The sequence below is a fragment of the Xenia sp. Carnegie-2017 genome, unplaced genomic scaffold (genome assembly GCF_021976095.1).
Source record: "Xenia sp. Carnegie-2017 unplaced genomic scaffold, XeniaSp_v1 HiC_scaffold_13, whole genome shotgun sequence".
Taxonomy (NCBI): Eukaryota; Metazoa; Cnidaria; class Anthozoa; order Malacalcyonacea; family Xeniidae; genus Xenia; species Xenia sp. Carnegie-2017.
In genome coordinates, this window is record NW_025813436.1 from 8,393,798 (window position 1) to 8,408,150 (window position 14,353).

General features: G+C 33.8%; 2 protein-coding genes across 4 annotated transcripts; both read left to right on the top strand.

The window, feature by feature from the left end:
• The first annotated feature begins 527 nt into the window (after positions 1-527).
• On the top strand, positions 528-4,238 carry LOC124459543 (zinc transporter 2-like). Of its 3 annotated transcripts, none has more exons than XM_047008999.1 (8): positions 528-733; positions 1,355-1,654; positions 2,157-2,303; positions 2,444-2,597; positions 2,830-3,046; positions 3,136-3,241; positions 3,377-3,511; positions 3,718-4,238. In XM_047008999.1, exons 2-8 carry the CDS (start codon positions 1,360-1,362, stop codon positions 3,867-3,869), a joined length of 1,206 nt encoding a protein of 401 aa, XP_046864955.1. In that variant the 5' UTR covers positions 528-733; positions 1,355-1,359; the 3' UTR covers positions 3,870-4,238. The 3 variants fall into 3 exon arrangements, with proteins under 3 accessions (XP_046864955.1, XP_046864957.1, XP_046864956.1); XM_047009001.1 differs by having other exon boundaries at positions 3,744-4,238; XM_047009000.1 differs by having other exon boundaries at positions 2,157-2,298; positions 2,442-2,597.
• A 103-nt stretch (positions 4,239-4,341) lies between these two features.
• LOC124459538 (general vesicular transport factor p115-like) lies at positions 4,342-13,536 on the top strand. The gene is given in 31 exon segments (XM_047008990.1): positions 4,342-4,537; positions 4,995-5,081; positions 5,156-5,220; positions 5,281-5,357; positions 5,621-5,733; positions 5,847-5,949; positions 6,131-6,186; positions 6,261-6,308; positions 6,475-6,547; positions 6,635-6,719; positions 7,425-7,477; positions 7,764-7,819; positions 7,927-8,002; positions 8,098-8,162; positions 8,232-8,320; positions 8,781-8,865; positions 8,965-9,034; positions 9,278-9,323; positions 9,385-9,494; positions 9,655-9,818; positions 9,979-10,005; positions 10,008-10,099; positions 10,268-10,379; positions 10,639-10,708; positions 10,831-10,961; positions 11,307-11,366; positions 11,610-11,679; positions 11,937-12,073; positions 12,294-12,479; positions 12,559-12,726; positions 12,897-13,536. Coding segments are annotated over 31 exon segments (3,294 nt in total). The 5' UTR covers positions 4,342-4,345; the 3' UTR covers positions 13,425-13,536.
• The last annotated feature ends 817 nt before the right edge of the window (positions 13,537-14,353 follow it).

Below are 14,353 nucleotides of genomic sequence, written 5' to 3' on the forward strand. Positions count from 1 at the left end.
TCTCTAAGATTAGCCTGAGTTTTGTTTTCATTTATTATTTTACGTTTTTAATTACGTGTTTACGTTTTTCTTATTATCGGCATGGATTTTTAACCAAATATATTATATAAATATAAGAATATTGCAAATTTTGTAATGACAAAAATGCTTTATTCTTATATAAAATCTTCTTCTCTAATTCACACACACATGCACACTCTCTGCATAAGTTTAAACACATAAGTCAGTAGAAATGGCTAAAAAATGTTTTTCACTGTTTTCACGAAAACGGAATGGTACATAGTTATATATGAATTATAATTGAAAACGTATTAGAAAACGAAAAAACTTTATTTTCAAATAGTTTCTTAATCCATCTGTCATCGAATAATTCGTATCCTTGAGTTTCAGCATTTTCTAAACAAACTATGTAGGATTAATTTCACGTGGTTAAGACATAAAAATATAACATGTTAAGGTAAGTTGTGTTACAATTTGTTATTTACCATTGTTATGTATAAAAAAATCAATATGTATAATCTTCCAGCTGGTAATTGGACAAGAAGTGTACATGGCTGTATATCATAGGATATCTTCGCTTGTGTTCTCCATTGTCAGCCCGCTAAGCATAACGGGCAAACGTTATATAATACATCGTCACATTGTCAGACTTTGCTTCGTGATATTAAAATAGAGTTGGACTTCTTTGCCGCTGTTTGATTTGAAAAAAACTTTGCGACAAGGTGGTCTAGTGGTACGTATGGTTTATTGTGCTTGTATCATCAGTTTCAACAAAATTCTCATTTCTTCATTAGTGAATAATTTGTTCAAATTTGTTCTAAGCTCAGCGTCATATGATAATGCTTGCTCTTATTATCAATGATCTGTCTGTTTATTCTAATTTGTTTGTTGCCGCATCTTTGATGGCAATTGTGTACATAACCAGAACTATTAAAGATGTTTGTCTGTTATCTCGACTATCAATTAAAATGAAACCGATCAAGTCAAATTTTGCTGCATTCAAATTGAGCGCTATATTTATTGATTTATTTGATTCAAGTGTCCTGCGCGTCTTTAATTTAGAAGTCAACGTTTGGTGTTATTATACTGGTTATACAGCGCTGTTTCAAATTCATCAAATGCAAATAAGCGCAATCGACATTGCGTGAACCAAAGCCTTTCCACAATGGAAAAAACGAATATTTTATGTATTGTGCACAACGGCTGGTCTTATGCATGGTGGCCATTCAAGTCACCTTTTAAAATATTTTAGTATTTTATATTTATAATGATTTACTAAGATTTTATTCATTTTTTGTAAAGATATGTTATTTCCGAAAGTTGAAAATTAATTGTAGCTTTTTCATTTCTCCAGCAAAAATGTCGGCAACGATTATAAGAAATCACGAAAAAACACCTCTTGTGACAAATAGTACGTTCAAAATTCCTCCAATTGACGTTACATTGACAAATTTTACCATTCAAGAGACACAGGAAGATAACGATGATGAGCGGAGTCAAAATACTCCTGCTCCCTTTTCTGAAGCACCTTGCTCCACATACGGACATAACAGAAAATTGTCCGAATCAGCATCTTTGAAAACAAAAAGAGCAAAACAAAAGCTGGTCATTGCATCAACATTGTGTTTATTTTTTCTTGTTGCTGAATGTGTTGGTAAGATTTAATACTCTGATTGATAAAATGACGTCATATCTAGTATACGTGTTTATAATACATCTATAAATCATTTTCATGTAATAACACAAAAAAAGATGCTCATTGTGGTTGACCAATAAATGTTCTCTGATGTTCCACTTTCAGCCATTTGAGGTGTTTTTAATAGCGCTAAGTCTCAGGCCACTGGACTACTGACAATTCTACTACAGTGATTTGTTAACTGTTAGTCTATACTGCTGAAATAAATGTAATACTAGCTCCGAGCATTGTTGACAATGGACTACGAGAAATTCAGAATAAGTTTTTGAAATAAGTTGATATATTTTTAAAAACTCTTAACAAAATAAAACTGATGTCGTGAAATATACCATTCTTACCGTTAACTGCGCATTGAAAATATTTTATTTGACTCTGCATTCCTAAAACTTTTAGTGCATATAGAAATCTTAATTTTCTCTCCCAACTAATCATAAATTTTATGTTAAGCTCTCTTTTTCAGGAGGTGTAATGGCCAACAGCTTGGCTATTATAACAGATGCTGCACATCTCTTGTCAGACTTCGCAAGCTTCCTAATTTCATTATTAGCAATTTGGTTTGCAACTCGACCTTCTACGTCTAAACTATCCTATGGCTGGCATAGAGCTGGTAAGAAATATCTATTTCTTAGGATGCTTTCTTTTATCAGTTATTATTTTAGAGTGTGAACAATTTAGATAGTGGGGACGTGTGAATATGTAGAGTATATTCATTTAATCAGAAAAATGGATTTTTTTCATGTTTTGTAGAAGTAATGGGAGCACTCTTGTCTGTGTTGATTATTTGGGTATTGACGGGAGTTCTTGTTTATGAAGCAATCAAACGAGTCATCAATGGTAATCACAAGGTTAACGCTAACATAATGTTGATCATTGCTGGCGTTGGTGTTGGTGTCAATATTTTGTACGTATCACATCAATCACAGGGACGTAAATCCTAAATGAGTGGGGGAGGGGTGTTCATCCCACTAAAATTTAAAGTAAGCAGTTTTTTCTGTAGAAAACTCGACTTGCCACTCTCTTTTGTTGGGCAAATTGAATCGTCACCCCCAATTTTGAGACCCAAGTTATGCCTCTGATTACAGTACAGTGAAAAAATGAAAGTTTTGACATGAAATTGACAACAATTATTCTAGGATGGGTCTAGTATTGGGTCATAATCATTCTCACGGAGCGAGCTCTACGGGTTCACATGGACATTCGCATGGCAAGAGGAAACTCTCTTCAACTCCCAGTGTGAAGAAACATGCTGAAGACGAAAACGTGAATGTTCAAGCTGCATTCGTTCATGTTATTGGTGATTTGCTGCAGAGCTTAGGCGTTCTTGTCGCTGCCATAATAATCAAATTTAAAGTAATAACCACTTTTCTCAGTTCTTCTCATTATGTTGGAGTAATAAATCAACATATTTTAATATTTTATTTTTAAAATGTATCTTTTAGCCGAACTGGTCAATTGCCGATCCAATTTGTACATTTGTGTTTTCTGTTATTGTTCTTTTTACGACTATCACAATTCTTAGGGATGCTTTACTGGTGTTGATGGAAGGTATAAACTGGTCATGTTTTGGTTTTAAAAATCCTACTGTAATAACAGCGAATCATTTGGTCATTCTTGTGCCTTTATAGCTTAACAGGATTCGCAATAAATATTGTAAATTAAGGCTCATCGTCGTATCTTTAGGAACACCAAAAGGCATCGACTTAGATGAAATCAAAGAAAGAATGAGAAAGATTAATGGTGTAACTGCAATTCATGATTTACATGTATGGTCTTTGACTGTGGGTACCTTAGCACTTTCAGCCCATTTGGATATAGGTTTGTTGCGAAATATTGTTTCATTTTACCACCAGCTGAGTAATATTTCCAATGTTGTTTAAAGTTATCTTAAATGATGCTTTCCACATCCATTTGCTTGTTTTTAATGAAAAAAAGAATTCTTTTTTACAATATCTCTTTAAAAGTGTATTTTGTTGTTATTGAATATGTCTTTTGAGATCTTTGATGTAATCTTTATTTTGTAGTGCTTTTCTTATGTTTGCTTTTGCAGAAGACGAAAATGAATCGCAAAGAATTCTTTTTGAAGCAACTCAACTTGTTGACACTGTCTATCATATTCCACATTCAACAATTCAGATCGAAAAATTTGACGAAATATGTAACTCGTAAAATGTAAACATTACCCTCCTTTACATTATCGTATCAGGATGGGTTAGTTTTAAATTAATTTTTTGCTAGAAACGATCATAAATAAAGTTTTTGCTAGAAATGATCTTAAATAAAGTTTTTGCTAAAGTATCGTCCAGGTTAGTGCAGAAATAAGGAGAACTGTTGGTTTTGGTTTTGACTGACATAATAAAGTTGGCACACCATTATCTGCACTCCAGTAAAAGTCAACTTCACTCGTTATTTACGTAGTTGACTCAGATGATGAATACCGTTAAGGATGTCAAAACGTCAGTTCAACACCAACCTTCTCAGTCCTTCTCATACTAACCTGGATGAGCAACATCTACCAACATTAAAGTTATAAAAACATGTAAAATATTTTGATCACGAGTTTATATGAGTTGATAAGACCTGTCTACGACGTTGACTCGAAGCCTACTCTTTACTACTGAACTCTTATTACGAACTTGTCTGGATGGATATATGGTGAATGAGCTGTTTAAATGCCACGTCGCGCGCATGATCAAACATCCATGTTGTATTTTGCATTGTGAAAGAAATTTTCTTTTCATTTGTAAATTATACGCTTTTTTAAAAATTATGGAGATTTTACGTGGTTTTAAGTCAGTCTTAGGTGCACAAAATGAAGATGCTGCTCAGACTGGCTCCGACACGGTAAGATTGTTGTTTTTCATTGCAAAACTTACCTCTCGATTACCTATTAATTTATAAACAGTCTCTTCTGATTGTTGAGATTGAAATGGAAAAATGAATGCAAGTATGTGCTTCTTCAGGAAGTGAGTTAACATCAGTTATATTTAATTTCAAAAGTCGTGCAGGTCACTATACATTGAGAATTATCTGTAGATTTATAGCAAATGTCTCAGTAAGTTGTATAATGTTTTGCCGTACCTAATCGTCGTTTTAGGTGCTTATTTGTAGATTAAAAACCAGTTCACATGAGCACCTGATGACAAAAAATTCATAAAATAAAGAAAGCTCCCTCTTCTGCTCATGTTTTTTGTTGAATGATATCGGGTTTTAGATTTTTGTATAATGTTGATGTTTCTTCTTTTTGAAAATTCTATGTATATGATTACATCTTGTGTAATTCTAATATTTTTGTTCCCAGGTTGAGAAACTATGTGACAGAGTCTCCTCATCTACACTTCTCGAAGATCGAAGAGATGCTGTGAGAGCACTGAGGTCCATGTCAAAGGTGGAAGCTTAAACATGTATGCTTTATATACTTTTAAAAGCATTTTTATCTTGTTATGATACAAATCTTTATAGAAATATAAGCTAGATGTGGGGACAAGATCAATGGATATTTTATGCAATGTTTTGACCAATGACAGGTTTGAATAATGTGGTTAAGTAATAAAGAGCTACTTCTTATTAGTCATTTTTATTTTCAGAAATGATTCTGAAATTCTTGGTTTGGCATTGGAAACATTATGCAACATAATGAGCACTGAGAATGTTGGACAACAAGGTATACTTCAAGGGTACTTGTGGGGCAACAAGGTATATACATCAAGGGTACTTGTGGGGCAACAAGCTATGCTTTTAGGATTAGTTTTTGGCAACAAGGTATATTTCGAGGTTGCTTATTGAGCAACAAGATATAGTCATAGGGATTTAAGAAGGTTTGTTGTGATATGTTATGAAGGTATTTCTTTAACCAAACAACATTGTTATTATCTACAATGATAATGATGCCAAGAATGATCAAAATTTTTCTTATATGATTTCCAGAAGAAGTTAGCAAAGAGGGACAGATTGCTTCAGATGCCGATCTTGGTGTTCAGTTCACTGAAATCTTCATCAAGAATGAAGAAAATATATCCATGTTGCTTAGCTTGTTGGAGGTGTGTGATTGCGCCTATCTGCTTATGCATTATCAAATTTAGCAGTTGGCTGATGTTATCAAAAACAAATTCAAAGTTTTCATAAAAATTTTTTCATTAATACTATGACATAGGAATATGACTTCCATGTACGCTGGCCTGCTGTTCGCCTTCTCACAATTTTGCTAAAGAACCAGTGCTATCAAATTCAACAATGTGTGCTTGTCAATCCTATGGGTGAGAAGTCTGACTTTAACAATAATGCATTGAAAGATACATTCCTTTCACAGGAAAACATTAGCCCAATAATGCATTGAGATGGTCTACAATCTTTGATATTATACTTAAAATGCAAAGTCTATTTGACTGTACTTAAAAGATATTTCACTTACAAATAAGTCATTGCATAAATTTTCAGGTGTCTCCAGGCTAATGGACCTATTGTCTGATAGTCGAGAAATTATAAGAAATGAGGTGGGAGTATCCATTGTCATAGAGATTGAGATTCTTTGGAGATTTTTTGTTTTTATCAACTTATCTTTAAACAGGGTTTGCTACTACTGACACAGTTGACCAAGTCAAATGCTGCAATTCAGGTCAGTCAAATGAATTTCACTTGTGGCAGTTTATGCTCATATAGCTAAAAATATCAAAAAAAAGTAGAAATATAATTGTTTCACTTTATGTTGAGCTTAATAAAGTAACATTTAAGAATGCTCATACATTCTTTGTCGTTGTAAACTACATGTTTTTACTTTATAGAAAATTGTAGCATTTGAAAATGCATTTGATCGTCTAATTGAGATCATTACTGAAGAAGAATATAGCGATGGAGGTATAGATTAGTCTTAAAATGTTCTTTTCATTGATTGTTTGTCGAATATAATAGCTTTTTGAGTGATTATGAAGCAATGTTGTTAAGGAATTGTGGTGGAAGATTGTCTGCTTTTGATGCTTGGACTACTGAAGTCGAATGTCTCAAACCAAAATTTTTTTAGAGAAGGAAGGTAGAACTTCAATATTGTGTCATATCATATTAGTTACTTACATAGCCACGACTATGTTAAGATGTGTGGGAAAAAATTAGTATCATGGTCATGCTTTGCGTGCTTGTGTAAAATATATAACTAGCAGTTGTACAGTACCGACCTCGAGTAACATAACTTGACTCGCGAGTATCGAATGGCGAGTGGGCGAGTGACTCGCGATGCAGTTGCGGAGAAAGAAATTTTTCCGAGTTATTTCGATTTACTCGCAAACAGCGAAATATTTTATCCACTCGCAAACCTCTCACACGCAACTGCATCGCGAGTCACTCGCCCACTCGCCATTTGATACTCGCAAGTCAAGTTATGTTACTCGAGGTCGGTACTGTAAGTATACTGGACTATCTAACTTGGAAATGCTCAGTGGAGTAAATAAATAAGAATCACGTTACGTATTTAGGCAGGACAATATAGAATATCACAATTCACATGCGATTTTTCTTCAATCTATACATCATACTGTCCAAATATCTGTGTAATACGTATATTAATGATTACACTGTTCACATGAAAGTTGCCATAAGAAAATTAAACCTGTAAAGCATGACCTTGATGCTCATTCTTTAAATCTAAGTGATGTTTATAAGTGTCCGTCATTTTAGTTGTTGTGATGTTTTTCCAAGATGGTGAAGTCATTCATTTATTATTTTGTTATATATCTTCCAGTTATATTCAAAGAATGACTCCTTTTTTTCAACTGGATGCAACTTTATCCAATGGTAATTCTTCAGTTTATCTACGACGAAATTTGCAATGGATAATATAAGTTGGCTCGTTAGCTTTATTATTTAATGTGATTACAAATATCTGAATACTTTTTAAACTTAAATGGTTTTTTTAATAACGTCTTGATGTTGGTAATTGTTGGTAAAAGGAGAACCTTGTTTGATTGTCATATATTCTTCATTTAAAATTTCATTGATGAACATTTACCAACGCAAAACAATTTTATTTGGAATGAAAGTTTTGCGAAGAATATGCCGACTGAACATCTTTACTTCTCAGGTGCTGAAAGAGGTTGGTCTCCTCAAAAGATGGCAAATATTAATTTTATGCTGAAGGTAATTCATCGTGTTCTTGTCCCATCAAGTTTTACAAACATGTTCTAATTTTCATTTGACGGATGTTAATTAAAAAGATCCTAAAATCTACAATTTTCCATCTTCAGATACTAAGAACACTTGTTTCACCAAATAACCCACAACAGACAACAGCATTTGCACAAAAAATTATGAACCACTGCGGTAGGAAATAACACATTTTTTCTTATAAGAATTTTTTTTATATCCGAAAAACAATTGTAGAAGTAAGGCTTAAAGGAATATTTTTTGTATTTTAGGTGTTCTCAAGTTATTATGTAGCATTTTAATGGCAACTGGGATCCCATCTGATATTCTCACCGAGGTTTGTAAAGTCAACGTAAAGTTAGGTATCATGCTGTTTGTAAACTTGTTAATTTTTTCTTTATTATAGACAATCAACACGGTATCTGAAGTAATACGTGGTAATCAAGAGAATCAATCTTATTTCTCCCAAGTAAACGCTCCTTGCACACCGCCTAGGTAATTTTTAGTTGTACACAACGTGCTGTTTTTACTGTGTTTTAAGTTTATATACGTAAGGTAAACCCTTTAAATACTATAAGAATACATGTTTGTAAATGTAGATCGTCAAGGTTGGTATAGTCCTGAGAAGGACTGTTTTTGTTGTTGTTGACTGACGTTTCGACAACCTTAGCGGTAGTCATCTTCAGAGTCAAAAACAGTCCTTCTCAGGACTATACCAACATGGACGATCTACATTTACAAACATGTAACGATACTCCCGGGTTCAAACCATTTACTTTATTACTATAAGATTACTATAATTTGAGATGTGTGTGATATTCGGAAATAAGAGACGGTTTATATTTGAGAAATAAAATGTGTTATTATGATAAATGATGTTCAAAAACATGGTGCCCCCTGTATCAATATAAAAATCAATTGGTGTAATTCTTGTTACTTTTATTTGTTCATTTAGATCAGCCATTGTTGTTCTCCTTATGTCTATGATAAACGAGAAGCAACCGTTTAATTTACGTTGTGCTGTTCTTTATTGTTTTCAGGCATGTGAAATACTAGATACTTAATGACACTATTCTTATACATTACAAAAGTTTTTTATCATGAAAGAACCATGACTTTATCTTGTTAATTTTATTTAGTGTTATCTGTACAAGAATGAGCTTGGTCAGACACAGGTTGTGTCAACTTTACTTCCTAGTGCAGCTGATGGTAATTTGATCATTAATTTTTAAATTTAAGCTGGGTTTTGTTCAGGTTACTGAACACTTTTACAAACTTTATTTGTATTTTTAATTTGCAGCGTTCTTATTTTATTTTGTCCTTTTCATATCAATAACTCCGTATCCTTAAACTGCTTGAATTAAAATATATCATTGGGGGGAGGGGAGGGGTGTAATTTCAAACCTTTTATTCTGTTTTCATGGCGTTCCCCTTTCTTTTCTTTGTTTATAGCAACGACAGTATCTGCCGGCCAGTTGTTATGCGCAGGCCTGTTTAGGTTGGTATGGCTTGTGAGTGTGAAGTTAAACATTTTCAATATCTAAAAAAATCTCTTTTAGTCCAAACGCATTCTCGAATTGGTGTGCATCCATTGCATTGTCCCATTGTTTGAAGGAAAATTCCGTGCAAAAAGAACAGTTACTACGTGTTCAACTTGCTACCAGTGTAGGTGAGATAAGGAAACTTCCACTTTGTAACATAAAGCACCTCATGCATAATCCAATCTTTTACATACTACAGTAACCAAGCATGAATTGTATACATGCATAGCTGTAATTAGCTTAACTCGAAGTTTGTTGAAGATATTCAAAATCGAACAACTCTTTTAGGTAATCCACCCATCTCACTTATCGATCAATGTACAAACATGTTATCTCATGGTGCTGCAACAATACAGGCTAAGATTGGTCTACTCAGTTTGTTATGTAGTTGGCTTACAGCATGTCCTATAGCAGTGTCACGTTTTTTACAGAATACATCAAACATACCTTATGTATCCTTTAGTCGTGAGTAAAGCACCACAACCTTCTTTCAACTTTGTTGATCTATAGTATGTTTAAAAAAACACGCTAACCAAGTTCCTCCCCAAAATAAGTTATAAAGTGCAACTTGTTAGTAGTTCATTGAGGGAAAAGTTCTTAATTCGTCGTAAGTTGACTTCACAAATTCAAAATCACGGTGGGAAGAAGAAGAACGTGTTGTCTCTGGGTTATCTGCTTTATTGCTCGGAATATGCTCTATTGAGAACGATGGCAGTGTTAAGGATTGTTCCAGGTATCTGGTTATGAGCATTGATCAATTTTAGATTATCTTATCTGGTTATGAGCATCGATCAATTTTAGATTATCTTTGTGATTGGATTAGAATCACATGATAGTTACGTATGATTAGCGTGTTTGTTGTTGCGTTATTGGATGTTTTAGCTTCTTCTTTTGTTGACAGAGAAGCTATACAACAGTTGATATCAAAGAGGATTGGAACGGACAACTTCCTTGACAGAATACATCATATATACAAAACGGAATACTATACACAAGCATCGAAGGCACCAGAGGTGATTATTTTCTTCACTCTTTTTATCGTTTGAGAAATATAAAGGACTTCAAAAACGTCGTGTAAGGAAAAAATATAAGATTTTAATTTCAGAGAGCTTAAGTGTTTTGTTGTGTGAAATTTGAATATTTCTTTTGCCATTGCTAACATCAAGCAAAATTTCTTTCTTTAGTAACGATTGCTGTAATGTATATGAAAGTACTTTTCCGAAAGTTTAATTGTCGTTTGTATTCTTTATGGAATATCGTTTAATCTTACAGATACAGGCAGTTTCATCGGAACACGTTTTTTTTGATCATGAATTTACAAAACTTTTCAAGAAACTTGAAGGTATTTAATTGAAACGTTTCTTTGTCAAATGAAATGCTAGGCCATGTTGAATTCAATCCTTCGTTCACTTATAATTTAAAGAGCATGAATTGTGTGAAATGGAGTGTTTTCCTCTGTTATAGCTTCTGTGAGTGTAGCCGTAGAAGGGGGTCCTGTCAAAGAAAATTTACAGAATACGTCTGCTCCTATGGCCAGCGGTGCTGACAACCAGGAATCAGTTATTACGTCATATAAGGAGCTTATTAAGGAACAGGTCAGCTACCATCTATTTGCAATTAATTGAATGTCTCTAAGTCAGAATCCGTACTGAAACGCAACGATTCCTTTCTCTGAAAGACTTTGACCAATGAGAATAGAGACGCTCTATGGCTCATGTGTTACATAGTGTTCACGGTAAACACTATGTAACATAGCACTACGGATCAAAATGAAAAAGTTTCCAAAGCTAAACTAAATCTTTTCCCGATGACATAAAAAGTGGAGCATTTCAAGTAGTTGGTAGCATTCAAATTACTAACTCAAACTGCGTACTCATCAAGAAAGACAGTGCTTGTTTGAAACAGTTTTGACCAGCCTTAAAACTTGTTTCATTTTTTAGGACGATGAATTGGGAAAAATTCGAGCAAAATGTGGTGAGCTTGAAACTAATTATACTCAGGTATTGCTTATTTTACGCATTAATGACTCTTGCTGTATCTATGTCCATGCTTTAAATTGCATCCTTTTTCAAATGATTAAGGTTAAAGTGTTTTCTAGGTCAAAATAAGTGCACTTTTGGTTTATTTAACCCTTTAATGAATAAATTCGAAGATGAAGGATATGAACATATCCAGAAGACGTTACTAATGAGTGGACCAAATTTCTCCGATGTAATGTACTGTATTTGATTTGTTATATTTAGGCTCAAATACAATTGCAACAGCAAGCATTGGAGATGCAGAAATTGAAAGATCAACTGAATAATAGACTTAGTAAGTTGCAAAATTCTTAATATCAGAACCTTTAGTTTTAATGTTTTCTTATTGTAAAACTTTTGAATTATTTGTTGATGCTTAACCATACGCATTCACCGTATCTGTGTCACAGAGTCTTAAGGATTTGTGTATATCGATTCGACTTGATATTAATAAATTATTTCAAGATGATTATATTTTTCACATATTTGCTGAGCTGTTGAATGATTTTTCGAGACCTACAACTGAAGTACGTTTTTCATCTTTCCTCGCAGATGACGAAGGAAATGTCCGTTCAGAAATTGACAACACCAATGTACAATCGTTACGTCAAATGGTGACAGATCTTCAACAGGATTTGAACAGTAGAGAATGTGAGGTACAAAACAAAGAAGACAGAATTAAACATCTGGTGAGTCCCACATAGTTTAGTTCAAGAAATCGACTTCAAATAATACTCTCCTTTGGTCTTGGGTGACAGGAGAAAAATTTTGTGGACAAAATATACGTCGATAATACTTGATACTCAACACGATATTCAATTAAGTCTAAATAGCTTAGAGGGAACTGAACTCGTCTTAATTAATGCTCTTGGTTGCATTATCAATGAACATCGCTTGTTTCATTTCAAGGAACGTGAACTCGAGGTATCCAAGGCATCTTTAGCTGTAGCAAACGCTGCGTCCATTTTGTCGTCTAAAGATTCAAAAAACACTGGTGGATTACGTCATTCGCAAGTATCTGTTAGCTCGTTGGAAGAAGAAGTGTTGTCTTTACGAGCTGAAAACTCATCCCTGCGCAACGAAATAACGTCACAGGTTTTGCCTGATATGTTTTTTTTAAAATATACATTGAAGAAGAGGTAGAGCTAAAACTATTATTACTGTTTGTACAAAGGGGCAAGTTGGCAATTCGGAGATCGTCGTGAAGAGTTTAGAAAAAAAAATAGACGAGCTTTTGAAAGATCTTCAAGCAATTCGCAATGAGAAAGAAAGCATTTCTCAAGAACACGAAGACTTGTTAGTTTTATTAAGTGATCAAGACGCAAAGTGTAGTAAATACAAGGTAAACATGCTGTTCTTAAGATTTGGCTCATCTTAAAGTCGTTTATTTTTTGTTCGTGATTTAAATTCTGAATTATTATTTAGGAACCCAATTTAGGTATAATTTTTATGTCAGTTTTTCATAAAAATACTGTTTTTTCTAGTATTTTTGTTCTTGTTACGCTTTTTTAGAAACGATTGAAGGAACTTGGCGAAGATTTAGGTTCGGATGACGACGATGAAGAGGAAGATGAAAATTGTGAGGAGAGTGATGATAGTGAAGAAGAAGATGAACAAGAAGATGAACAAGAAGATGATGGTTGCAAAGGAAGTGATGCAAAACAATATGAAGAAGGCAACCATTGCCGAACTATTCTGAACGGAGTCCAGTCAGAAAATAAGAGTCCTAATGAACCAGATTCAACAGAGAATTTTCGCGAAGGTGATGTGTGTACTTTAGGGGAACCCAAGGAGTCAGGTGATAAATCTGATGATGTGATCCACATTGAAAGTTTGGATGTAGAGGAAATAAATGGAGTATCTCAAATCGATGGTGTTTCTGATGCCACCGAAAGTGACGTAGATTGTCCACTATCTAAAGATCAGGTTAATGTAGATGGAGTTCAAGACATTGGTGGAGAAACAAGGATAGAACAGGCAGTTTATGAGAATAAGACGATAGATGAAAATATCGCTGAAGATGATATCAACTTAACATAATGGCAAAATGTATTTACATTACAGAAAATCACTTTTAACCGTACTAAAATTTCCCCAAAATGTTAAGGAGAATATAACTTATGAAATGAATTATTAAAATATTCTTTAAGAATTTGTTCGAGTTAAAACTTTTTGCACTGCTCTGGGAGTCAGTGGCGGGGATTACTAATTATGGGGCCTGTAGGCTAAGACAAAGTTGTTGCACTTTAAGTCGAACGGATATCTATTCCTCCCACTAAGTACAGTCTTGATGAAATTTGTGTTTCTTACTCTCCTTTGCCTTTGCATTTCCCAGTTTGTTTTTGTAACTCATAGTATCAACAGAAGAAATAAAGTTAAAGTTGAACCTTGGAAAACCCAACACTTCATGATTTCTGATTATCGTGCATTTGAACAGTAGATCGTACGGTGTTTAACAACATAAATGGTCTAAATTAAGAACATTTAACTAGTCCGAAATGACAAAAACTAAAACTAATTATGTCTAGATACAACGGGACTCTCGAAAGCCCGGGCCTATAGGCTTCAGTCGCAACCGCACTCTCCCTGCGTACCACGAGTAAAGCCGAGTAGAGGCCGAAATCTTCCGAAACGTTAACATGCGACGTTATATTGTCTTTCAATTCGCAAGGTATCGAGAAACATGGACTGAAAACGAGATTTTTCGCTCATGAAATTTGTTTTTAGTTCACAACAATTATTTTCATAAAACAAACAATAATATCCAAGGATACTGCAATATTTCAAACAACTTCCGTATTTTTTACGATTTAACTCTCTCATTTTGTGTTTCTTCAACTGAAGTTATATCATCATAGTAATTGTGAAGCTATATGAATCATTGTAATTGTGCAGCACAATAAAATTTGAATGCCTTCAATTTCTTTTCATAGTCACTTTTCACAGATCAAATCACAAAATTCGGACAA

What these genes read in the sequence shown, in the direction of transcription:
- LOC124459543 (XM_047008999.1), top strand. Translation starts at nt 1,360, where the DNA reads ATGTCGGCAACGATTATAAGAAATCACGAAAAAACACCTCTTGTGACA. An exon ending in CTATGGCTGGCATAGAGCTG is followed by an intron (nt 2,304 to 2,443) that starts GTAAGAAATATC and finishes CATGTTTTGTAG; the next exon opens with AAGTAATGGGAGCACTCTTG. An exon ending in TTCAGCCCATTTGGATATAG is followed by an intron (nt 3,512 to 3,717) that starts GTTTGTTGCGAA and finishes TTTATTTTGTAG; the next exon opens with TGCTTTTCTTATGTTTGCTT.